Source organism: Salvelinus fontinalis, chromosome 31 (assembly GCF_029448725.1).
Source record: "Salvelinus fontinalis isolate EN_2023a chromosome 31, ASM2944872v1, whole genome shotgun sequence".
NCBI lineage: Eukaryota > Metazoa > Chordata > Actinopteri > Salmoniformes > Salmonidae > Salvelinus > Salvelinus fontinalis.
The window spans coordinates 14,848,911-14,874,308 of record NC_074695.1 but is presented as its reverse complement, the minus strand read 5'-3'; the positions used below and the strand labels follow the sequence as shown (position 1 = coordinate 14,874,308).

Genomic DNA, 25,398 nt, shown 5'->3' with positions numbered 1-25,398 from the left:
AGTACAGGAAGTGCAACTTTTCTAATAAATAGAACATCGTACAAAACAATAAACACGAAAAGCATACAGACATGAAACAGAAAGAGTCAATAACACCTGGGAAAAGAAGCAAAAAGAGTGACAGATATAGGGGAGGTAATCAGGAAGGTGATGGAGTCCACATGCGCCTCATGAAGCGCAGGTGTGCGTAACGATGGTGGCAGGTGTGTGTAATAATGAGCAAACCGGCGACAATGAGCACCAGAGAGGGGGAGTAGGCGTGACAGGTCAACATAGAGATGGGAAAGAGGACACACCGACTGTATCTTTGCTATGATGGCTTCTATGACAGCATAATGAACGCCATCTCCATTTTAACTGTCTTCACTTCAAATATTTCTTTGAGTCTATTGACAGTTCATAAACAAACTGAAATTGTGCATACCACCACCTGGAGTTTGTCATCTCAACAGGAATAAAGCCAGGTTGGTGATTTACTGCCATTATTCTGTTGAATTAATTGTCTGATCCATCCTGGTGACATGGATGGAATTCTGTGATCCCTCCTTAACCCATTGCAAGTCCCACCAAGTTGACTACTTTAACATTGAGGAAGCCCAAACGGTGCTCCCCATGCTAAAAGAGGTTTTGCGGCAAGTGCGTCCTCTATCCATCTCTATCTCTACATGCCATGTTCACACCTGCTGTATGAGTGACAGTTGTCACGGACAGAAAACTCTGACTCATTGACCTGTATGGAGAGGTCACCTCAAACAGGTTCCAAAGACTCAATAACTTCCACCATAATGAGAGAGGGGGACGGGGAAACGAGAGAGATAGAGAGAGAGAGGGGGGCTCTCCAGAGCATCATGTGTGCTACTATAATGAGAAAGAGGGAGAGAAAAAGAGAGCGATGGTCTGAGGATAGTGTTAAGAGCCCCTTGTGGATCCAACAGTGTGGGAGTTGACCTAGCTGTCACAGGAAGACACCTGGTCTCCTTATAAAGTGACAGGGAGGATGACAGATCTCCAGTCGTTGGTGAAAAGAAGCCCCTCTCTCTCAAAGTCTCTTGAAGCTACGGTAGTGTGTGGAGTACCTCTTTCTCCCAGATAGGGTTTTGGGGCCGTGTGTTCACTACAATAGACTTCAGCTCCTAGCGGTTCCTCTTGCATGCACCCAAGCAACATAGGCTAGAGGAAGACTTCCAACGACCACTTCTGCTGCTGTACATTCTAAAAGGTCAGGTTTAAAACTCATCCATTGACTGCATGTGTGTTTGATCGACTGGGTTTGAATTTGGGTCATCTGCGAACCACAAGACTGTGTTAGCCCACTGGGAATAAGCCTACGCATTCGCTTGGAGAGCCAACACAAGTCTTCAAGACTCAGGCTAGGTTAATGTGATTTGCTCATGCTCTTCTCCCTGTTTCTCCAGTGAGGGGACCTGACCAGACCCAGGGATGTGTGGTTCAGTGTGGTGTCTGCTGCTTCTGTTGCTCTGTCCTGGTACTGATGAGATGGTGCTGGAGGACAAAGCCTTAGCCAGCCAATCAGGGTAACACCTTAGGCTACTCTCAATGCTTACCTATCTTATCTTATCTCAATGCTTATTTATCTTATATTATCTTATCTCAATGCTTATCTGTCTTATCTATATTATCTCAATGATTATCTTATCTTAACTATCTTATCGAGTTAGTTACCTTGCTAAATTGAAATTACTGAATAATAATCAAGGTTTATTTTCCTGTAACATTCTAACTGGCAGATTCTTTGCAACATCAGTGTTTGGGTCATTTCAATCCAGGGTGTAAATTGAAATTCCAATTTAATAATTGAAATATCCTGATTGAAAAATATTCTGTTTTAAAATCTCCAAAAATTGACTCTATTTAAGTCATTATTAACATGCACATCATAAGGAGACTAAACACTGTGGCCCCTCATCACGCTTTGTTCCTCCCAGGTGGCGTACATATGAGCTGCAGAGAGGACAGAATGGCATCAACAGCTTCAAAAGGCATTCAGACGGAACTTTCACCAATGACTACACCCACTACCTGGATAAGATCAAGGCTAAAGACTTCATACAGTGGCTGACCAGCACCAACCGAGAGAAGTAAGGGCACTGACATTCTGCTAGCAGCACACCACAGATAGACATTCAGAACCAGAGGATCGTAAAGCAGGCTAGCTGTTGATGATGCGCCTGACCGTGTACACTTTTCAAAACACTCTGTCGAGCAGAACCATGCCAAGCTGCACTGATCTGTTCACACATCCACCATAGTTGTTGGAACATTATGGATGTGTTCTAGGTAGGACAATGAAGAACGTTTATATCTGAGCCATCACAGTATGTTTCAGGTAGGTAGTCCGTGCAATAGTATGTACAGGATATAAAAAGAGGGGAGGCAACTGTTAGATGTGTGTTGTATCGGTCGGTGTCTACCAGTGTGCAGAGGCGACAGATTCAGCTTGAACAACCTGGGTTTCCCCAACACAGAAGGTACCAAAGTAATTTAGTCATATTAAACCCTTTCATCTCTGCACAAGCTCAACACCAATGTTTTCACATTTTTACCCTGGTTTGAATTAGATTAAAAGTCTTGCTCCGATTTGAAAATACCAGTGTGAACAGAACAATGTTCACTCCAGGGTTAAGATAAACGTTTTTAGAATATATATATACAGTTGAAGTCGGAAGTTTACATACACCTTAGCAAAATACATTTAAACTCAGTTTTTAACAATTCCTGACATTTAATCCTAGTAAAAATTCCCTGTCTTAGGTCAGTTAGGATCACCACTTTATTTTAAGAATGTGAAATAATAGTAGAGAGAATGATTTATTTCAGCTTGTATTTCTTTCATCACATTCCCAGTGGGTCAGAAGTTTACATACACTCAATTAGTATTTGGTAGCATTGCCTTTAAATTGTTTAACTTGGGTCAAACGTTTCAGGTAGCCTTCCACAAACTTCCTACAATAAGTTGGGTGAAGTTTGGCCCATTCCTCCTGACAGAGCTAGTGTAACTGAGTCAGGTTTGTAGGCCTCCTCCTTTTTCAGTTCTGCCCAAACATTTCTATAGGATTGAGGTCAGGGATTTGTGATGGCCACTGCAATACCTTGACTTTGTTGTCCTTAAGCCATTTTGCCACAACTTTGGACGTATGCTTGGGGTCATTGTCCGTTTGGAAGACCCATTTGCAACCAAGCTTTAACTTCCTGACTGATGTCTTGAGATGTTGCTTCAATATATCCACATAACTTTCCTCCTCATGATGCCATCTATTTGGTGAAGTGCACCAGTCCCTCCTGCAGCAAAGCACCCCCACAACATGACGCTGCCACCCCCGGCCTTCACGGTTGGGATGGTGTTCTTCGGCTTGCAAGCCTCCTCCTTTTTCCTCCAAACATAACGATGGTCATTATGGCCAAACAGTTCTATTTTTGTTTCATCAGACCAGAGGACATTTCTCCAAAAAGTACGATCTTTGTCCCCATGTGCAGTTGCAAACCGTAGTCTGGCTTTTTTATGACAGTTTTGGAGCAGTGGCTTCTTCCTTCCTGAGCGGCCTTCAGGTTATGTCGATATAGGACTCGTTTTACTGTGGATATAGATACTTTGTACCTGTTTCCTCCAGCATCTTCACAAGGTCCTTTGCTGTTGTTCTGGGATTGATTTGCACTTTTCGTACCAAAGTACGTTCATCTCTAGGAGACAGAATGCGTCTCCTTCCTGAGCGGTATGACGGCTGCGTGGGTTTTTTGGTTTTTATACTTGCGTACTATTGTTTGTACAGATGAACGCGGTACCTTCAGGCGTTTGGAAATTGCTCCCAAGGATGAACCAGACTTGTGGAGGTCTACATTTTCTTCTGATGTCTTGGCTGATTTTCTTTTGATTTTCCAATTATGTCAAGCAAAGAGGCACTGAGTTTGAAAGTAGGCCTTGAAATACATCCACATGGACACCTCCAATTGACTCAAATGATGTCATTTAGCCTATCAGAAGCTTCTAAAGCCATGACATCATTTTCTGGAATTTTCCAAGCAGTTTAAAGACAGTCAACTTAGTGTATGTAAACTTCTGACACACTGGAATTGTGATACAGTGAATGATAAGTGAAATAATCTGTCTGTAAACAATTGTTTGAAAAACTACTTGTGTCGTGCATAAGTAGATGTCCTAACCAACTTGCCAAAACGATAGTTTGTTAACAAGAAATTTGTGGAGTGTTTGAAAAACGAGTTTTAATGACTCCAACATAAGTGTATGTAAACTTCCGACTTCAACTGTATATGACAATTCGTGATCTTAGAATTAGAAGGTTCTATCTGCAAAAATATGATAATAAAGTTCCGATCCCTGATTGGTTAGAATGATGAAAATGAAAATCACATTTGTTTTGAGTACTTTATAGGTAGAGAACATGATACAGAACAAAGTCAATAACCCTGTTGCAGATATGACCTTATATTCTCGAATTGTGTATAATTAAGGTATATATGTTGACTTTTGTTTGTCAAAATTATTGCAAAAGATCTACATTAGTTTTCTGTCGTTTTTTCGGTTGAGTTTTTGGTTATTACATTGTAATTGAAAGAGGTGTTTCCATGTTGACCTGTAGATGCAAGGAGCTTCCCCTCAACCTAGAGGGGGTGTGAGAAGACCCAGACACCACCAGAAGTGCCACAAGGTCCTAGCTACTTAACATCATATACAGCAGTGGAGGCTGTTGAGTGGAGAACGGCTCATAATAATGGCCGGAACGGAGCAAATGGAATGGAATCAAAGACCTGGAAACCATGGAAACCATGTGTTTGATGTATTTGATACCATTCCACTAATTCCACTCCAGTCATTACCACGAGCCTCTCCTCCCCAATTAAGGTGCCACCAACCTCCTGTGATGGACAGTATCATAAAACAGGACCTTCTACCAACGAAAAATAAAAAAAAATAAGACAGGAAACTGTCTTTGGTTTATGTTGTGGTAAATTACACAGAATCCTGGACATTATTTCTGAATTGTATTGTAGGCTGTGCACTCTGTGCAAACAGGCTGCTCTGATTTTCTACAGCAAGGAGTTGATCATCTGAAATATGAACATGAAAATAATAACAGAAATGGAGTTTGGAATGCCACAGAACGTAAACCTCCAGGTCTAACAACTTATGGTAACTCTTCATTAAAAGCCATGTTACCATTTTGGTTTTCAAATAGGACCGCAGAATCCACATCAATCAAATTGGAAGGACAGTTTGGTCAGAGATAGAGAAATCTAAAATGTTTGTATACATCTGTATAAATTAAAATAAGGGTTTATATTGGATGATGATCCTGCATTATGAAATTTGAATATTTAAATATTTACTGTGAGAGGTATTTCATTTGGAGCATGAAATTAGGAACTGAATCTGTATTTATGGAATAAAGCTGAATAATTTCAACAAAGTCTGATAGAGTCTGTTACACATTATTGTAGGTTGAACATGTGTTATATATCTAGGGTTCTATTCAATCACAATGTTTCCGTGTTCGCAGAGACACTAGATATATCCTCTCAATCGGAAATTACCGTTACATTTTAATTCAATAGCAAGGAATTTACGCGATACACATTGAAACGAGCTGGGACCGAGACATGAGCTTGTACTCAAGTCCTCCTTCTCAAAAAGCATTGGAGAGGAAGGAGGTCCAAGGGGAGGGAAATTAGACTATCTCCTCTGATATGACTGAGAAGGAGATGAGATAGGATATTAATTGAGATACAGCCTATTAGGTCATCTAAAATGGGATCCACTAGAGACGAAAGGGCTGTTGGTAAATTAGCATATGAGAACAGCCCACTAGATTCAGTATTCAGCACACTTACATCACCTAACCAGTAGGGGGCAGCCTTGCTCTTCACATGACACACCATGCACCAAATACAGAACCACAGCTCCTCACCATCACATAGGTGTTGGCTTGGAAATCTAGCCTAGAAACGCTGTGTGGGGGAGTGAGTAACAACATGTGTTAAGCATTCCTAGTAAATACACTGAAAACAATAATCATGTCTTCCCGCCACAGGAATTATTGAAGGCTATCATCCATGTTACTCTATATTCTGTTCTAAGAAAGGCTGAATAGTGATATCTAAAGAAAGGAATGACTAGTGGTGATTCAATTGCATTATCCACTGATGGAAGGAGGGAGAGATGGAGGGCGGGAGCAGGTAGGAGGGAGATGAGGGAGGGAGATGGAGGGAGGGAGCAGGTGGGAGGGAGGGGGTAGAAGAACGGAGGGGGTGAAGATGTAGGGGGGAGGGAGAAGCGAGGTCTACCCCCCTCCCAGTTACCTCCTTCCTCTACCCCCACTCCCGACTACCCCCATCCTGTACCCAACTCCCGGCTACCCCCCTCCTCTACCCGGGTTCCCCTACACAGCTCCCTGGGGAGAGACACAGGAGGACGCAGGGAGGACCATGAGACAGAGAACGAGAGAAAGAGAGAGGGAACTACCAATGGGACATTAAAAACTGTAATATCATGTTTCACTGAGTTGTGGCTGAATGACGACATGAATAACATACAGCTGGCGGGTTTTACGCTTTTTCGGCAGGATAGAACAGCGGCCTCTGGTAAGACAAGGGGTGGTCTATGTACACTACCGTTCAAAAGTTTGGGGTCACTTAGAAATGTCCTTGTTTTTGAAAGGATGCTGGCCTTCTAGGCAGAGTTGCAAAGAAAAAGCTATATCTCAGACTGGCCAATAAATGAATATGACGTCGTCCCCACAGTGACCGTACGTACATACCCCAACCGGAAGCCATAGATTACAGGCAATATCCACACTAAGTTAAAGGGTAGAGCTGCCGCTTTCAAGGAGCGGGGCTCTAACCCGGAAGATTATAAGAAATCCCGCTATACCCTCTGACGAACCATCAAGCAGGCAAAGCGTCAATACAGGACTAAGATTGAATCATACTACACCGGCACCGACGCTCGTTGGATGTGGCAGGGCTTGTAAACTATTACAGACTATAAAGGGAAGCACAGCCGCGAGCTGCCCAGTGACAGGCGAGTTAAATTACTTCTATGCTCGCTCCGAGACAAGTAACACTGAAACATGCATGAGAGCATCAGTTGTTCCGGATGACTGTGTGATCATGCTCTCCGTAGCAAATATGAGTAAGACCTTTTAACAGGTCAACATCCACAAGGCCGCAGGGCAAGACAGATTACCAGGACGTGTACTCCGAGCATGCGTTGACCAACTGTCAAGTGTCTTCACTGACATTTTCAACCTATTCCTAACTGAGTCTGTAATACCAACATGTTTCAAGCAGACCACCATAGTCCCTGTGCCCAAGAACACTAAGGTAACCTGCCTAAATGAGTACCGACCCGTAGCACTCACATCTGTAGCCATGAAGTGCTTTGAAAGGCTGGGCATGGATCACATCAACATCATTATCCCAGAAACCATAGACCCACTTCAATTTGCATACCGCACCAACAGATCCACAGACGATGCAATCTCTATTCCACTCCACACTGCCGTTTCACACCTGGACAAAAGGAACACCTATGTGAGAATGCTATTCATTGACTACAGCTCAGCATTCAACACTATAGTGCGCTCAAAGCTCATCAATAATCTAAGGACCCTGGGACTAAACACCTCCTGCAACTGGATTCTGGACTTCCTGACAGGCCGCCCCCAGGTGGTAAGGGTAGGTAACAACACATCCGCCACGCTGATCCTCAACACTGGGGCCACTCAGGGGTGCATGCTCAGTCCCCTCCTGTACTCCCTGTTTACTCATGACTGCATGGCCAGGCATGACTCCAACACCATCATCAAGTTTGCCGATGACACAACAGTGGTAGGCCTAATCACAGACAACGATGAGACTATAGGGAGGAGGTCAGAGACCTGGCCGTGTGGTCCCAGGACAACAACCTTTCCCTCAACGTGATCAAGACAAAGGAGATGATTGTGGACTACAGGAAAAGGAGGACCAAGCACGCCCCCATTCTCATCGACAAGGCTGAAGTTGGTCAGGTTGAGAGCTTCAAGTTCCTTGGTGTCCACATCACCAACAAACTATCATGGTCCAAACACACTAAGACAGTCGTGAAGAGGGCACAACAAAACCTATTCCTCCTCAGGAGACTGAAAAGATTTGGCGTAGGTCCTCAGATCCTTAAAAGGTTCTACAGCTGCACCATCGAGAAAATGCTGACTGGTTGCATCACTGCCTGGTATGGCAACTGCTCGGCCTCCGACCGCAAGGCAATACAGAGGATAGTGCGTACGGCTCAGTTCATCACTGGGGCCAAGCTTCCTGACATCCAGGACCTCTATGCCAGGCGGTGTCTGAGGAATGTCCCAGTGCTATTCTAATGTCCCAGTGCTATTCTAATGTCCCAGTGCTATTCTAATGTCCCAGTGCTATTCTAATGTCCCAGTGCTATAGTAATGTCCCAGTGCTATTCTAATGTCCCAGTGCTATTCTAATGTCCCAGTGCTATTCTAATGTCCCAGTGCTATTCTAATGTCCCAGTGCTATAGTAATGTCCCAGTGCTATAGTAATGTCCCAGTGCTATTCTAATGTCCCAGTGCTATTCTAATGTCCCAGTGCTATTCTAATGTCCCAGTGCTATAGTAATGTCCCAGTGCTATTCTAATGTCCCAGTGCTATTCTAATGTCCCAGTGCTATAGTAATGTCCCAGTGCTATTCTAATGTCCCAGTGCTATTCTAATGTCCCAGTGCTATTCTAATGTCCCACTGCTATTCTAATGTCCCAGTGCTATAGTAATGTCCTAGTGCTATTCTAATGTCCCAGTGCTATAGTAATGTCCTAGTGCTATTCTAATGTCCCAGTGCTATTCTAATGTCCCAGTGCTATAGTAATGTCCCAGTGCTATTCTAATGTCCCAGTGCTATTCTAATGTCCCAGTGCTATAGTAATGTCCCAGTGCTATTCTAATGTCCCAGTGCTATAGTAATGTCCCAGTGCTATTCTAATGTCCCAGTGCTATTCTAATGTCCCACTGCCATTCTAATGTCCCAGTGCTATAGTAATGTCCTAGTGCTATTCTAATGTCCCAGTGCTATAGTAATGTCCTAGTGCTATTCTAATGTCCCAGTGCTATTCTAATGTCCCAGTGCTATAGTAATGTCCCAGTGCTATTCTAATGTCCCAGTGCTATAGTAATGTCCCAGTGCTATTCTAATGTCCCAGTGCTATAGTAATGTCCCAGTGCTATTCTAATGTCCCAGTGCTATTCTAATGTCCCAGTGCTATAGTAATGTCCCAGTGCTATTATAATGTCCTAGTTCTATTCTAATGTCCCAGTGCTATTCTAATGTCCCAGTGCTATAGTAATGTCCTAGTGCTATTCTAATGTCCCGGTGCTGTGATAATTGCCCAGTGTTGCGGTAATGTCCCAGTGCTGTGGTAATGTCCCAGTGTTGTGGTAATGTCCCAGTGCTGTGGTAATGTCCCAGTGCTGTGGTAATGTCCCAGTGTTGTGGTAATGTCCCAGTGTTGTGGTAATGTCCCAGTGCTGTGGTAATGTCCCAGTGTTGTGGTAATGTCCCAGTGTTGTGGTAATGTCCCAGTGCTGTGGTAATGTCCCAGTGTTGTGGTAATGTCCCAGTGCTGTGGTAATGTCCCAGTGTTGTGGTAATGTCCCAGTGCTGTGGTAATGTCCCAGTGTTGTGGTAATGTCCCAGTGTTGTGGTAATGTCCCAGTGTTGTGGTAATGTCCCAGTGCTGTGGTAATGTCCCAGTGTTGTGGTAATGTCCCAGTGTTGTGGTAATGTCCCAGTGCTGTGGTAATGTCCCAGTGCTGTGGTAATGTCCCAGTGTTGTGGTAATGTCCCAGTGCTGTGGTAATGTCCCAGTGTTGTGGTAATGTCCCAGTGTTGTGGTAATGTCCCAGTGCTGTGGTAATGTCCCAGTGTTGTGGTAATGTCCCAGTGTTGTGGTAATGCCCCAGTGTTGTGGTAATGTCCCAGTGTTGTGGTAATGTCCCAGTGCTATTCTAATGTCCCAGTGTTGTGGTAATGTCCCAGTGCTGTGGTAATGTCCCCGTGCTGTGGTAATGTCCCAGTGTTGTGGTAATGTCCCAGTGCTGTGGTAATGTCCCAGTGTTGTGGTAATGTCCCAGTGTTGTGGTAATGTCCCAGTGTTGTGGTAATGTCCCAGTGCTGTGGTAATGTCCCAGTGTTGTGGTAATGTCTGAGTGTTGTGGTAATGTCCCAGTGCTGTGGTAATGTCCCAGTGTTGTGGTAATGTCCCAGTGTTGTGGTAATGTCCCAGTGTTGTGGTAATGTCCCAGTGCTGTGGTAATGTCCCCGTGCTGTGGTAATGTCCCAGTGCTGTGGTAATGTCCCAGTGCTGTGGTAATGTCCCCGTGCTGTGGTAATGTCCCAGTGTTGTGGTAATGTCCCAGTGTTGTGGTAATGTCCCAGTGCTGTGGTAATGTCCCAGTGCTGTGGTAATGTCCCAGTGTTGTGGTAATGTCCCAGTGCTGTGGTAATGTCCCAGTGCTGTGGTAATGTCCCAGTGTTGTGGTAATGTCCCAGTGCTATTCTAATGTCCCAGTGTTGTGGTAATGTCCCAGTGTTGTGGTAATGTCCCAGTGCTGTGGTAATGTCCCAGTGCTGTGGTAATGTCCCAGTGCTGTGGTAATGTCCCAGTGTTGTGGTAATGTCCCAGTGCTATTCTAATGTCCCAGTGTTGTGGTAATGTCCCAGTGTTGTGGTAATGTCCCAGTGCTGTGGTAATGTCCCAGTGTTGTGGTAATGTCCCAGTGCTGTGGTAATGTCCCAGTGCTATTCTAATGTCCCAGTGTTGTGGTAATGTCCCAGGGTTGTGGTAATGTCCCAGTGTTGTGGTAATGTCCCAGTGCTGTGGTAATGTCCCAGTGTTGTGGTAATGTCCAGTGCTGTGGTAATGTCCCAGTGTTGTGGTAATGTCCCAGTGCTGTGGTAATGTCCCAGTGTTGTGGTAATGTCCCAGTGTTGTGGTAATGTCCCCGTGTTGTGGTAATGTCCCAGTGCTGTGGTAATGTCCCAGTGTGTGTGTGTGTGTGTGTGTGTGTGTGTGTGTGTGTGTGTGTGTGTGTGTGTGTGTGTGTGTGTGTGTGTGCGCGCGTGCGCGTGCGTGTGTGTGTGTGTGTAGACTGCAGGCAGCCCTAGCCCATACTGGGAGTGGAGAGTCAGAGTCAGCCTGCTCTGCTGCATTCCCGCTCCCTTTCCCTCTCTCTCTCTCTCTGCCGCTCCCTTTCCCTCTCTCTCTCTCTCTGCCGCTCTCTCTCTCTGGCAGAGTGAAAGAGAGGCGAAGGAAGAGAAAGACCGGGTTCCACACGCATATTTGTCTGGAGGAATGGAGAAAATGGAGAAAATTCCAAATAGAAAAAACACTGTGAGACAGAGAGAAATAGATTGAGGAGGGGAGGAGAAGAACAGGAGAGGAGGAGAGGAGAAGAGGAGAAGCGGGGGAAGAAGAAAAGCTGAACAGAGCTGAGCTGAGCAGGGGGAGACCATGTGACTTCAAGAGCGATCCAGGCATGGCGAGAACATTTTGTGCTGGTGAAAAAAATGGAGATGGAGGGAGAGGACAGGGAGACAGAGAGATGAGAAGGAGAGAGAGTCGGAGGGGACAATGAGACAGAGAGATAACAAGGAGAGAGAGTAGGAGGGAGGGGAAAGGGAGAATGAGAGAGAAAGGAGAGATAGAGGGAAGGGACAGGGAAGAAGGAGAGATGAGGAGGGAGAGGGAGGGGACAGGGAAGAAGGAGAGATGAGGAGGGAGAGGGAGGGGACAGGGAAGAAGGAGAGATGAGCACGGAGAGGGAGGGGACAGGGAAGGAGAGATGAGGAGGGAGAGGGAGGGGACAGGGAAGAATGAGAGATGAGGAGGGAGAGGGAGGGGACAGGGAAGAAGGAGAGATGAGGACGGAGAGGGAGGGGACAGGGAAGGAGAGATGAGGAGGGAGAGGGAGGGGACAGGGAAGAAAGAGAGATGAGGAGGGAGAGGGAGGGGACAGGGAAGAAGGAGAGATGAGGACGGAGAGGGAGGGGACAGGGAAAAAGGAGAGATGAGGAGGGAGAGGGAGGGGACAGGGAAGAAGGAGAGATGAGGACGGAGAGGGAGGAGACAGGGAAGGAGAGATGAGGAGGGAGAGGGAGGGGACAGGGAAGAAGGAGAGATGAGGAGGGAGAGGGAGGGGACAGGGAAGAAGGAGAGATGAGGAGGGAGAGGGAAGAAGGAGAGATGAGGACGGAGAGGGAGGGGACAGGGAAGAAGGAGAGTTGAGGAGGTAGAGGGAGGGAACAGGGAAGAAGGAGAGATGAGGAGGGAGAGGGAGGGGACAGGGAAGAAGGAGAGATGAGGGAGAGAAAGGGAGGGAGGGGATAGGGAATAAGGAGAGATGAGGGAGAGAAAGGGAGGGAGGGGATAGGGAAGAAGGAGAGATGAGGAGGGAGAAAGAGGGAGGGAGGGGACAAGGAAGGAGAGAGGGAGGGAGGGGACAAGGAAGGAGAGAGGGAGGGAGGGGACAGGGAAGAAGGAGAGAGAGAGGGAGGGGACAGGGAGAAAGAGAGAGGAGAGAGAGAGAGGGAGGGGACAGGGAGAAAGAGAGAATGGGAGGGGTACAGTACAGTGTACCGTACCACCTACACATAAACAGAGTCAATAAAACAATTGAATAAAATATGTTGTATTGTCACATACACTGGATAGGTGCAGTGTAATGTGTTGTTTTACAGGTTCAGCCATAATAGTACAGCACCCCTGGAGCAAATTAGGGTTAAGTGCCTTGCTCAGGGCACATCAACAGATGTTTAACTTGCTGGCTCGGGTAATCGAATCAGCTTCCTTTCGGTTACTGGCCCAACCGCTGGGCTGCCTGCTAGGCTACCTGCCTAATAGCCCTGTACTGTCTGTGTGGATGTTAACTCTTCTACATCAGACATATACAACCCCATCATCATCCTCATCCTTCATCTCCTCCTAAATGTATTTCCCCGCTTCCTTCAGGCGATAAGAAAAACTTCCTGGTCAACATATCCCAGCATCCAGTTTCTCAGACCTGTTCGCACAGATCTACGTCCCAAATGGCACACTACTCCCTTTATAGTGCACTACTTTTATATAGGGAATAGGGTGCTGAGTTCTGGTCTAGAGTAGTGCTCTATATAGGGAATATGGTGCTGAGCCCTGGTCTAAATTAGTGCACTATATAGGGAATAGGGTGCTGAGCCCTGGTCAAAAGTAGTGCACTATATAGTGAATAGGGTGCTGAGCCCTGGTCTAAAGTAGTGCACTATATAGGGAATAGGGTGCTGAGCCCTGATCTAAAGTAGTGCACTATATAGGGAATAGGGTGCTGAGCCCTGGTCTAAAGTAGTGCACTATATAGTGAATAGGGCGCTGAGCCTTGGTCAAAAGTAGTGCACTATATAGGGAATAGAGCGCTGAGCCCTGGTCAAAAGTAGTGCACTATAAAAGGGAATAGCTACGGTGCCATTTGAGGGGGGTTGATAGCAATCCCAGACCATTGGGCTACAGTATCTACTCACTGTTTCTTTACAGTGAACCACAGAGAGAAGCAGCACCATGTCTGTACAGATGGACTCACAAATATAATGCTCTTTGGTCGTATGGCTGTGGGGGGATGTTAACAAATTCAATACAGCCATTACATTTCAAAGGGCTGGCTGAAAGTCAAAGGACTGTTATGCTACTGTATACCACACCTAGCTCCATGTCCTGTGTTGTTGTCCTACGCTAATAACATCCACAGGAGTGTATGGGCTAATACACACAGAAGGGTGATAGAGTGCAGGGCATTGAATTAGAATTCAATTACATTTACTAATTCTAAGTGCTAGGCTATCGTTCCTGTCACATTGTAAAGTCAAAAAAATATTTATATCAAAATACATTCATATTAAAATTTGCACCAAAAGTGCTTTAAATGTTGCCTACTGTAAATAAAATGAGTGAAGAATCACAATATTATAGTCTTCTATACTGTAGATATCCTGAAATATTCTGAATATCAACCCATTGATTAAATACATCACAATATTGTCTTCCCATAGAAGAGAGACCCAGAGACGATACAGTTTGTAAATGGAAGGCTGCTTTATTGGTCATACAAATGTTTGTGTTCAAATGAAGACAATCTTTCATGAGTTCTTACTAAGAGTCCAAATGGTTGTGTATCACTAACACCATACTGTATGTATCTTTAATATAACAGCATTCAAATGATAAACGACAGTTTGAAAAGCACTTTTAAAAATGATTTTTCAGCAAAAATAAATAAAAGTTAATAATAAATCCATATGCTAAAAAAAGAAAAGTCCCCATTATTTCATTAATTTAATATTGATACAAAAATAAATTTCAGATGGAAAGAACAGAGATATAGAAGGCAAGCTGCTTTTTCACAAGGTGACACACATGACCACAAGAAACTGCTGTTTTGAATTGAATTGCTGTTTTGAGTTGGATTGCTGTTTTGTAAGGTAACATCAAAAGTCTATCTTGAGGATGAAGAGAAGAAGGCAGGTATTTGTTAATAGTTAAGATAATCTGATCCCCGGCAGTATCAGTTCTGACCCCTCTCATCGTATCGTATGGACAAACGATGCTGTTTCGTAGCCTCGAGTCCCTGATATACGTTGTCCTTCATTCTTTTCAAATTAACGACCCCCCCCCCCACACACCACCCCATTCCCTCCTTCCACAGTTTGAAACATTTAAGTGTGGTATCATCTTCCAAAAAAAACACTAAAAAGCTGAAAAAGGCACATGCCAATGAGAGGAGTTATAACACTAGATTAGAAACAAACCCATCAAAGTAAAGGTGAGAGATGTTTGAAGCACAAAGTATCAGACATTGAAGTGTTGAACTGTAATTGCATTGATATGGTGTGGCTGTATGGATGGAGATGGGTAGTTAGGCCTACCAGACCGTGTGGTTGTATGGATGGAGATGGGTAGTTAGGCCTACCAGACCGTGTGGCTGTATGTATGGAGATGGGTAGTTAGGCCTACCAGACAGTGTGGTTGTATGGATGGAGATGGGTAGTTAGGCCTACCAGACCGTGTGGCTGTATGGATGGTGATGGGTAGTTAGGCCTACCAGACCGTGTGGCTGTATGGATGGAGATGGGTAGTTAGGCCTACCAGACCGTGTGGCTGTATGGATGGTGATGGGTAGTTAGGCCTACCAGACCGTGTGGCTGTATGGATGGAGATGGGTAGTTAGGCCTACCAGACCGTGTGGTTGTATGGATGGAGATGGGTAGTTAGGCCTACCAGACCGTGTGGCTGTATGGATGGAGATGGGTAGTTAGGCCTACCAGACCGTGTGGCTGTATGTATGGAGATGGGTAGTTAGGCCTACCAGACCGTGTGGCTGTGTGGATGGTGATGGGTAGTTAGGCCTACCAGACCGTGTGGCTGTATGGATGGAGATGGGTAGTTAGGCCTACCAGACCGTGTGGTTGTATGGATGGAGATGGGTAGTTAGGCCTACCAGACCGTGTGGCTGTATGTATGGAGATGGGTAGTTAGGCCTACCAGACAGTGTGGTTGTATGGATGGAGATGGGTAGTTAGGCCTACCAGACCGTGTGGCTGTATGGATGGTGATGGGTAGTTAGGCCTACCAGACCGTGTGGCTGTATGGATGGAGATGGGTAGTTAGGCCTACCAGACCGTGTGGCTGTATTTTTGGGTAGAGAGAGAGAGATTGATTGGACCAGACCGTGTGGCTGTATTTATGGGTAGATAGAGAGATAGATTGATTGGACCAAATCTTGTGTATGTGGATAGATGTACTAGATCCTGGTGTGTGTAGGGTGGTTACAGTATATAGATAAGCCTAATATGCCTTGTGGATGTATGGGTAGATACTAGGTCTTTTAGGCCTTGTGGATGTATGGGTAGATACTAGGTCTTTTAGGCCTTGTATGTATCTATAGATACTAGGTATTTTAGGCCTTGTGGATGTATGGGTAGATACTAGGTCTTTTAGGCCTTGGATGTATGGGTAGATACTAGGTCTTTTAGGCCTTGTGGATGTATCGTTAGATACTAGGTCTTTTAGGCCTTGTGGGTGTATGGGTAGATACTAGGTCTTTTAGGCCTTGTGGATGTATGGGTAGATACTAGGTCTTTTAGGCCTTGTGGATGTATCGGTAGATACTAGATCTTTTAGGCCTTGTGGGTGTATGGGTAGATACTAGGTCTTTTAGGCCTTGTATGTATCTATAGATACTAGGTATTTTAGGCCTTGTGGATGTATGGGTAGATACTAGGTATTTTAGGCCTTGTGGATGTATGGGTAGATACTAGGTCTTTTAGGCCTTGTGGATGTATGAGTAGATACTAGGTCTTTTAGGCCTTGTGGATGTATGGGTAGATACTAGGTCTTTTAGGCCTTGTGGATGTATGGGTAGATACTAGGTCTTTTAGGCCTTGTGGATGTATGGGTAGATACTAGGTCTTTTAGGCCTTGTGGATATATGGGTAGATACTAGGTCTTTTAGGCCTTGTGGATGTATGGGTAGATACTAGGTCTTTTAGGCCTTGTGGATATATGGGTAGATACTAGGTCTTTTAGGCCTTGTGGATGTATGGGTAGATACTAGGTCTTTTAGGCCTTGTGGATGTATGAGTAGATACTAGGCCTTTTAGGCCTTGTGGATGTATGAGTAGATACTAGGCCTTGGTTGGGATAGATGCCATCTTCACTGGAAGAGGCAGTCACACCCAACGGACTATCTAATTGGGACAAATGACTGATTAGTCAGGTTGAATTGCTGTGTGTCTGTGTGAATGTGTATGTGTGTTTTTTTCTGTTTATTGCAGTTGAAAAAAGTTTGACAAGTTTGCAGAAAACAGTGAGAAATGTGCTGGTAGCATAAACCTCTCATCATCATGGTAATATCAGGCTACAATCCATGGCAGCAGCTCCAGTGACAATGTATCAGCTATTTCCCAACACATACAGTAGGGTGCTGAATACCAACCAGTTTTAGACTGAACGTGTTACACATCAATCAAATGTGACAAACAAACAGTGATATTTTGTAATATGTATATTCAGCGCTTTCGGAAAGTATTCAGATGCCTTGACGTTTTCCACATTTTGTTACGTTACAGCCTTATTCTGAAATGGATAATATTTTTTTTTAAATCATCAGCAATCTACACACAATACCTCAATGTCAAAGCGACAACAGGTTGTTACATTTTTTTGCACATTTATAAAAAATAAAAAAATACCTTATTTACATAAGTATTCAAACCCTTTGCTATGAGACTCAAAGTTGAGCTCAGGTGCATCCTGTTTCCATTGATCATCCTTGAGATGTTTCTACAACTTGATTGGAGTCCACCTGTGGTAAATTAAATTGATTGGACATGATTTGGAAAGGCACACACCTGTCTATATAAGGTCCCACAGTTGACAGTGCATGACAGAGCAAAAAACAAGCTACGAAGTCAAATAAATTGTCCGTAGAGCTCAGAGACAGGATTGTGTCAAGGCACAGATCTAAGGAGGGGTACCCAAAAAATTCTGCAGCATTGAAGGTCCCCAAGAACACAGTGCCCTCCATCATTCTTAAATGGAAGAAGTTTGGAACCACCAAGACGCTTCCTAGAGCTGGCCGCCCGGCCAAACTGAGCAATCGGGGGCGAAGGACCTTGGTCAGGGAGGAGACCAAGAACTCGAGAGTTCCTCTGTGGAGATGGGAGAACTTTCCAGAAGGACAACCATCTCTGCAGCACTCCACCAATAGGACTTTATGGTAGAGTGGCCAGACGGAAACCACTCTTCAGTAAAAGGCACATAACAGCCCGCTTGGAGTTTGCCAAAAGGCACCTAAAGACTCACAGACCATGAGAAACAAGATTATCTGGTCTGATGAAACCAAGATTGAACTCTTTGGCCTGAATGTGAAGCGTCATGTCTGGGGGAAACCTGGGACCATCCCTTCGGTGAAGCATGGTGGTGGCAGCATCATGCTGGGGGAATGTTTTTCAGCGACAGGGACTGGGAGACTAGTCAGGATCGAGGCAAAGATGAGTGGAGCAAAGTACAGCGAGATCCTTGATGAAAAGCTGCTCTAGAGCGCTCAGGACCTCAGAGTGGGGTGAAGGTTCACCTTCCAACAGGACAATGACCCTAAGCACACAGCCAAGACAATGCAGGAGTGGCTTTGGGACAGGTCTCTGAATGGCCTTGAGTGGCCCAGCCAGAGCCCGGACTTGAAACGGATTGAACATCTCTGTAGAGACCTGAAAATAGCTGTGCAGCGATGCTCCCCATCAAACCTGACAGAGCTTGAGAGGATCTGCAGACAAGAATGGGAGAAACTCCCCAAGTACAGATGTGCCTAGCTGGTAGCGTCATACCCAAGAAGACTTGAGGCTGTAATTGCTGCCAAAGGTGCTTCAACAAAATACAGAGTAAAGGGTCTGAAGACTTGTGTAAATGTGATATTTCAGTTTTTATTTTAAATAAATTAGCAACATTTTCTAAAAACCTGTTTTTCCTTTGTTTTTATGGGGTGTTGTGTGTAGATTGTTGAGGGGGGGGGGGGAAAACGATGTATTCTATTGTAGAATAAGGCTGCAACGTAACAATGTGGAAAAGGTCAAGGGGTCTGAATCATTTCAGAAGGCACTGTAAATATAGACACATATATGTATAGATGTATATATCTTTGTGTATTATATAATATCTATATTTCATTCAATTTTCGTCAACAAAGTGAAAAGTGTCAAAAAAAAAAAAAAAAAGGAACAAATGTGGCAAAGGTCATATCTGGAAGCTTCTATACTGTTATTGTTTCATTTTAGATTATTAGTGGTAGCTCTTTAAAATTCAGTATTTACAAAAAAACACAACAAAGCATGCCGATAAAATAAAATAATATAGTACATTATTTATAGTTTCTTTTAAAAAGTTCATTCTTTTCCAGTGATTGTGTCATCATAGCCTGCACAGCACATACATGTACATTTCTTATTTTTGTTCATTTTATTTCTCCAAGTAAATTCATTGATCAATACATCATTCATCTAAAACATGACATCCAAAATGAGCACGGGCTGAAACTGGATGGCATTGTTTGCTCTTATGGTTGTAACGTCATTGATCGATCAAATCGGGAATGTATTTGGTTTAAAGTGTGCAGCAGTCAAACAGACGGACGTTATCTGTAGACATGTCTTCATATTGTAAACAGACCTCTAGATAGTAATAATAGACAAACATGGGGATATCAGGTACGGGTACAGGCAGTGTTCAACACACCATGATGGCTTCAATGGTGCGTCCCTAGATACTATGTTGTTGTCTGACCAGGCATCCGTTTGTTTGTATAGATGAACGACCATTACATCACTCCTGTGTAGAAAAAAAACTGCAAATACCTTTAAGAGGAACTGTTATTGTTAGGTCTCGACTTGACTCACCTACCTGTCACTCACAGGGATCTAAATCATCTCTTTGGCCCGGCCTAGCCTAGCGCTCGCTCTCGTTTCATTTGAGTAACTTCAAAGCTGCCTTACATTTTCTTAAAGGCCCGATTCTACTGTGAATCATGAATCATGACTTCATACGAGTTGATCATACGAGGCCTATCTGCTAAAAGTCTAATTGAATTTTATTCTGTAGAGACAGAGAAGATCTGTGAGAAACGACGGTTGGACGGGTCACGTCACTTTGACCTTCTTACATCCCCAGGCAGATTCTTAATTTATCAAACAGACAGCTAGGTGACCAATCAAATAATAGACTGCTAGCACATGACATGATGATGCAAGCCTGGGTCCAACATCCACACACTATGCACAGTGTTGAAGAGGTCCCACAAAGCGCAATGATATACTGACAAACATGGGACTTTCAGCACTCACTCCTGCTGAAGACATAAGCACTACTTTCCCTTCTGCTCCGGATGCCATCTTGACTTTCTCTGATCATTTTCATTCATGGCAGTCAGGCTAGAAACTGTGGAGGGTCCAGGAGAGGTTCTGTTAAGTCTCTCCTTTGGTCCTTTGTTATACCATCCCCCACCTCCCCGAATAAGTCTATCCAATCAGATATATTTCTATTCTCCACAGTACAACCCTTAAGCCTTCGATGTCTTTCAGTCCTTTAGTACATCATGCCAGGAGTGGCTGAGCATGTCCTGCTGCTCTATGTACCCTCCATGGTCCCCTCTATGTACACTCATACTTCTATGTCACTTTTATGTCTCTATGCTGCTTTATAGATGAACTACATTTTACATTTACATTTTAGTCATTTAGCAGACGGTTTTATCCAGAGAGACTTACAGGAGCAAAATCGGCAGATTTTTCTCTGGGATACGAACTACTATGCCACATACATTCACACTGCTTGAAATTCAAACTTTCTTCTGAGAAGGATTGCATTGCATCAGAGGACATCTACAAACTTCAGAGCTGGCAACTCAAAGTGTCTAGAAAAGGCTATCGATGTGCCACTGGGTCACAGTGAACGATAGTCTAACAGGGAACTGACTGAGTGACAGAGGACAGAAGTGAATCAAATAAAAACCAGAAGAAAGGATCTATGGAAGCATCAGTATATCAGCTGTTTCAACATCTCCCATCATCCTCCCCCTACAGTCCTACTGATACATGTCTCGCTCTTCCCTGTCTGCAGACAGACAAAGCATTGGAGGAGAATTTTAGAATTTTAACTGACATTGATCTGTGAAGGATATGGATATACAGGATATGGATATACAGGATATGGATATACAGGATATGGCATCAAACATTGCCTGTTCGTACTGCCACAACAACAACAAGAGGGAGTTGGTTGGAGACCACAGGTAAGGGTGGTAACCGTAGCAACAAAGGTAAGGGTAGTAAACATTTGATGCAAAAACCAAGGTCTCTTAATAAGGCCCAGATTAGGTTTCTTTAGAATGGTCTGAGAAGTGTCTTCTAAATCTCTGCATCCTCATTCTCATTCTGAAGATATATTCCTGATAGAAATCAGCAGCAACTATGCTTGTCCCTCTCAGAAAAAGAAAAAAAAAGATATAGTTTGTGTTTTTCTTAAATGTGCCAGAATAGAGGTTTGCCTCTGAGGGTGAAACTACATCCTCAATTAAAATCCCAATGGGCGTCATAAAAAGATCGGTCTGGCAGTTGAAAAGCAACATTATAGTGAACGGTAGGTCACACCACTTTATTCCGTCAATATTGTATATATAGACATATATGTGTCATATATATCAATCATTTTCCAGTTATATTTCTCATAAACATTTTTCCAGTGGACTGCCTCAAACGTATGGTCAAGCATTTAGAGTAGTAAGATAATTAGTGTCTTGTGGACTATGATTACATCATGCATGATTCCTGATCAAAACATGCCTTCATGCAAGTCATATCTATGCATTGAACGAGCACAATAATTTATCTGAGACTCAGTCGGTCAGAGCGAGTCCCCACCCTTCTTCAGCCCAAGTCTAAACACTGACTTGTGACCCCTACCCAGTGTGACAGTATGAAAGCCCATGTAGAAAATGTATTTTTCATAATGTTAGTATAACAAAGCGAGAGAAGATGAAAAGAGACTAGTGTGACATGGGCTAAATGTTATTTTTTCTCATTTTTTTTGCTGCTCAAATAATGTAAAGATATAAGTATTTTCAGCACAAACTGACAAAGTAAAAACTTAGTCGGCTGTTCTGTTTTCTTTCTTTCTCTAAACGTTCATTCTTCGTATTTAAAACTTGATAAGAACGACAGTGCAGGAAGTGGATGTTACAGAGACCATGTCAGACTGCGTAGTAGAACAGTTCTAGAAGGTTCTGTAACATAGGTTCCGACCCGTTCCTCTCCTGAGGTGCTCCCATAGTGGTGGACATTTCGCAGCAGGGGCTCGTCCACACAGGGTACTGGCAGTCAGAGACTCTTTGCTCCAATAAATCTCCCTCCATCTTGTTTGCAGAGGTTTCTCCCTTCTTTTCGATGATCCTGAACATATATATTAATATATAGAATGTCAATGGCGGCCACACTATTATTGAGTTATTATTGATAATTATTTATATTATCGTGGTTCTTCCTCACATTATTTCCAAGAAATAAAGAAGAAATGTATTATCAGGCAGTAAAATCCTTTCGTGATAATAATGGTGTCCTAACTAAATTCTTATCGTGGGCAACATGTACACCGCCATCTGTGTTTTGCTTCAACTGACCCTAACTATCCAATGCCGAATCTCGATCCTTCATTTTGTGTTAAATTGAAGTCTGTAAAAAATGAAATTGTAGTTTTCGTAAAAGAATTTGCTTGCAAACTTGCAAATTATATGTTTTATACATTTGTCTGTTTGTTGGGCTCAGAGTTCCTTCTGGCTGTGTGTAGTATTGTAATAATGACAGTGACTGAAGCCTGACTAAAATTTAGATTCCCGCTCATCTTTTTGATTTCTGTCCTTCTCTTTCCTCTCTCCCTCGTTCTCCTCCTGTTTCTCCTTATCAGGTTTGGTCACGCTGTCGTAGGAGGGGAGAGATGCGGTGGAGGCTGTGCTCTCTTTCTTCTCCTGGTTGTTGGTCCCTCCGTTCTCCAGCTCGGTCTTGGGCCTGCGCTTGCAGATGAAGCCCCGTTTGAGGAGGTGAGCACGGTAGGCTTTCTGGATGCAGCGTGCGGATATGTCCTCCTGGCGCCGGCGCAGTGTCGTGGTGATGGGCTCGTACGACACCTTGGAGGGGTTGGCCTGCACGAAGCGCTCCTCCATCTGCGTGCGTAGCATGTCCAGCTCGCCGCTGTCGCCCAGCACGCGTTTGGTGAAGGCAAACAGGATGTCCAGGCAGTGGATGCGGTCGCCGCTGACCATGGGCATGTCCATGGCGATCAGCTCGATGGTGTTGGGTTTGGGAACGCGGAGAGGGTGCTCCAGGGTGTCTGCAAAGTCCCCTAGTTTTGCGAAGGTGATGAACTGGGAAGCGGCGGGGTCAAATTTCTCCCAAATTTCATAGAAGGTCTCAAAGTCGTCTTCACTGAGCGGGTCGGCGCTCTCTTCTGTTGCTACACTGAAATTCTCTAAGATGATGGCGATGTACATATTGACTACGACAAGGAAGGAAATAATGATATACATGACAAAGAAAAATATGCCAACTGAGGGGTTGCCGCAGTTGCCTGTAGACGGTGCACCTGGGTTCTCCATGGTTGGGTCACAGTCAGGAGGGTAGTTCAGGATGGGGAGCAAGAGACCATCCCAGCCTGCAGACGTGGTGATCATGAATAAGCAGATCATGCTGTTCCCGAAGGTCTCAAAGTTATACATGTCGTCTATCCCGGCCCCGTGTTTGACGTAGCCGAAGTTGGACATTCCGAAGATGCTGAAAATGAACATCACCAGGAAGAGCAGGAGGCCAATGTTGAACAGGGCAGGAAGTGACATCATCAAAGCAAAGAGTAAAGTCCGTATGCCCTTGGCCCCTTTGATCAGACGCAGGATGCGGCCGATTCGAGCCAATCGGATGACCCTGAAGAGGGTCGGCGATACGAAGTACTTCTCAATGATGTCAGCCAGGAACATGCCTGTGGAGGAAGAGGGTGGAGGAGACAAGACACCCAGAGACAACAAAGTTAGCAGACATGACTCAACTAGGGCTGTGGCAGTCACAACATTTTGTCAGACGGTTATTGTCATGCAAAAGACTGCCGGTCTCACTGTAATTGATTGTTAATTAACAACATGAAACATGTTTAGCATCTGTCGGCCTCCACGCATACAAGCCGCTGATGGGCGCGTTTGTAACATCTACGTTTTAAAAAGTATAATAAATAAATGTAATATACACCATCACAATACATCCATTATATATTTTAATCAGGTCTAAAGAAACGTTATGATATGAATATTTTTTCCCCGAAGAACAGAATATGAGTTGGCCTACTGTAGTGCTATGTTATCTATGCTCCATGCGAGTGCGCATATTAAGAAGCTATGTTGAGCATTAAAGTGATCATTTGAAACAGGTCCTATATGTATGCTAGATTTTGAGTTATTTGGCAACTTTAGTTGTGAATGATACACACCTGAGAATCAAAACATATATGGGCTGCATAATGTGACTATAGACTATCGATGATTTGAGAAAGTAGCAAAAAAGTGGTGCTCTGTTCCTTGCCTCAGGCTGCACAGCTGTTTTCTCATCAAGTGATCATATTTTCACCCATCAAACTATTCTCAATTGAATCTTGTCTTTATTTATATGCCACATTAGTTTAGATTTAGAATGGCCCAAATGGGAGGGAACAGAGCAGGGGGGAAAATAAATGTCCTTTGTATGGAGTCAAATAGCGAATGGAGGCCGCGAACTTTCCTACCGGCCCGTTTTGTAGGCTACTTCAGTTTTATAGTGGGTCATGTGCTTACCTACCGGCCTGTTTTGTAGACTACTTCAGTTATATAGTGGGTCATGTGCTTTCCTACCGGCCCGGTTTGTAGGCTACTTCAGTTATATAGTGGGTCATGTGCTGCCTGAGAGGTGATATTCCTGTTTGAGGAGCATGCTCTGGCTGCCTGACAGGTGATATTCCTGTTTGAGGAGCATGCTCTGGCTGCCTGACAGGTGATATTCCTGTTTGAGGAGCATGCTCTCACTGCCTGAGAGGTGATATTCCTGTTTGAGGAGCATGCTCTGGCTGCCTGACAGGTGATATTCCTGTTTGAGGAAGCATGCTCTGGCTGCCTGAGAGGTGATATTCCTGTTTGAGGAGCATGCTCTCACTGCCTGAGAGGTGATATTCCTGTTTGAGGAGCATGCTCTGGCTGCCTGACAAGTGATATTCCTGTTTGAGGAGCATGCTCTTGCTGCCTGAGAGGTGATATTCCTGTTTGAGGAGCATGCTCTCGCTGCCTGACAGGTGATATTCCTGTTTGAGGAGCATGCTCTGGCTGCCTGACAGGTGATATTCCTGTTTGAAGAGCATGCTCTGGCTGCCTGACAGGTGATATTCCTGTTTGAGGAGCATGCTCTGGCTGCCTGACAGGTGATGTTCCTGTTTGAAGAGCATGCTCTGGCTGCCTGACAGGTGATATTCCTGTTTGAAGAGCATGCTCTGGCTGCCTGACAGGTGATATTCCTGTTTGAGGAGCATGCTTTGGCTGTCTGACAGGTGATATTCCTGTTTGAAGAGCATGCTCTGGCTGCCCGAGAAGTGATATTCCGCCAAAACTCTGTATGCCATGGGCTCTACTACATTGTTCCTGCAGCTACCCAGTGCTTCATTTGGGAAACCAAGTGAAACCTGTTCGGGAACATCAATAGTAATATGTTTTTGCAACTAAACATATTTCACAAAATTGTT

The 25,398-nt window shown here is 44.3% G+C and overlaps 2 protein-coding genes across 5 annotated transcripts in view; one reads left to right on the top strand and one right to left on the bottom strand.

Moving 5' to 3' along the window:
* Positions 1-977: 977 nt before the first annotated feature.
* LOC129829354 (pro-glucagon-like) lies at positions 978-5,400 on the top strand. The gene is made up of 4 exons (XM_055891022.1): positions 978-1,219; positions 1,416-1,535; positions 1,947-2,099; positions 4,617-5,400. Exons 2-4 carry the CDS (start codon positions 1,441-1,443, stop codon positions 4,651-4,653), a joined length of 285 nt encoding a protein of 94 aa, XP_055746997.1. The 5' UTR covers positions 978-1,219; positions 1,416-1,440; the 3' UTR covers positions 4,654-5,400.
* An 8,723-nt stretch (positions 5,401-14,123) lies between these two features.
* LOC129829621 (sodium channel protein type 8 subunit alpha-like) overlaps positions 14,124-25,398 on the bottom strand; it is a 109,642-nt gene continuing 98,367 nt past the window's right edge. For all 4 annotated transcript variants that reach the window (XM_055891419.1, XM_055891421.1, XM_055891420.1 and 1 more), the window contains one exon: positions 14,124-23,622. In XM_055891419.1, coding sequence (XP_055747394.1) covers positions 22,472-23,622 — 1,151 coding nt within the window. In that variant the 3' untranslated portion in view covers positions 14,124-22,471. The remainder of the gene's footprint in view (positions 23,623-25,398) is intronic.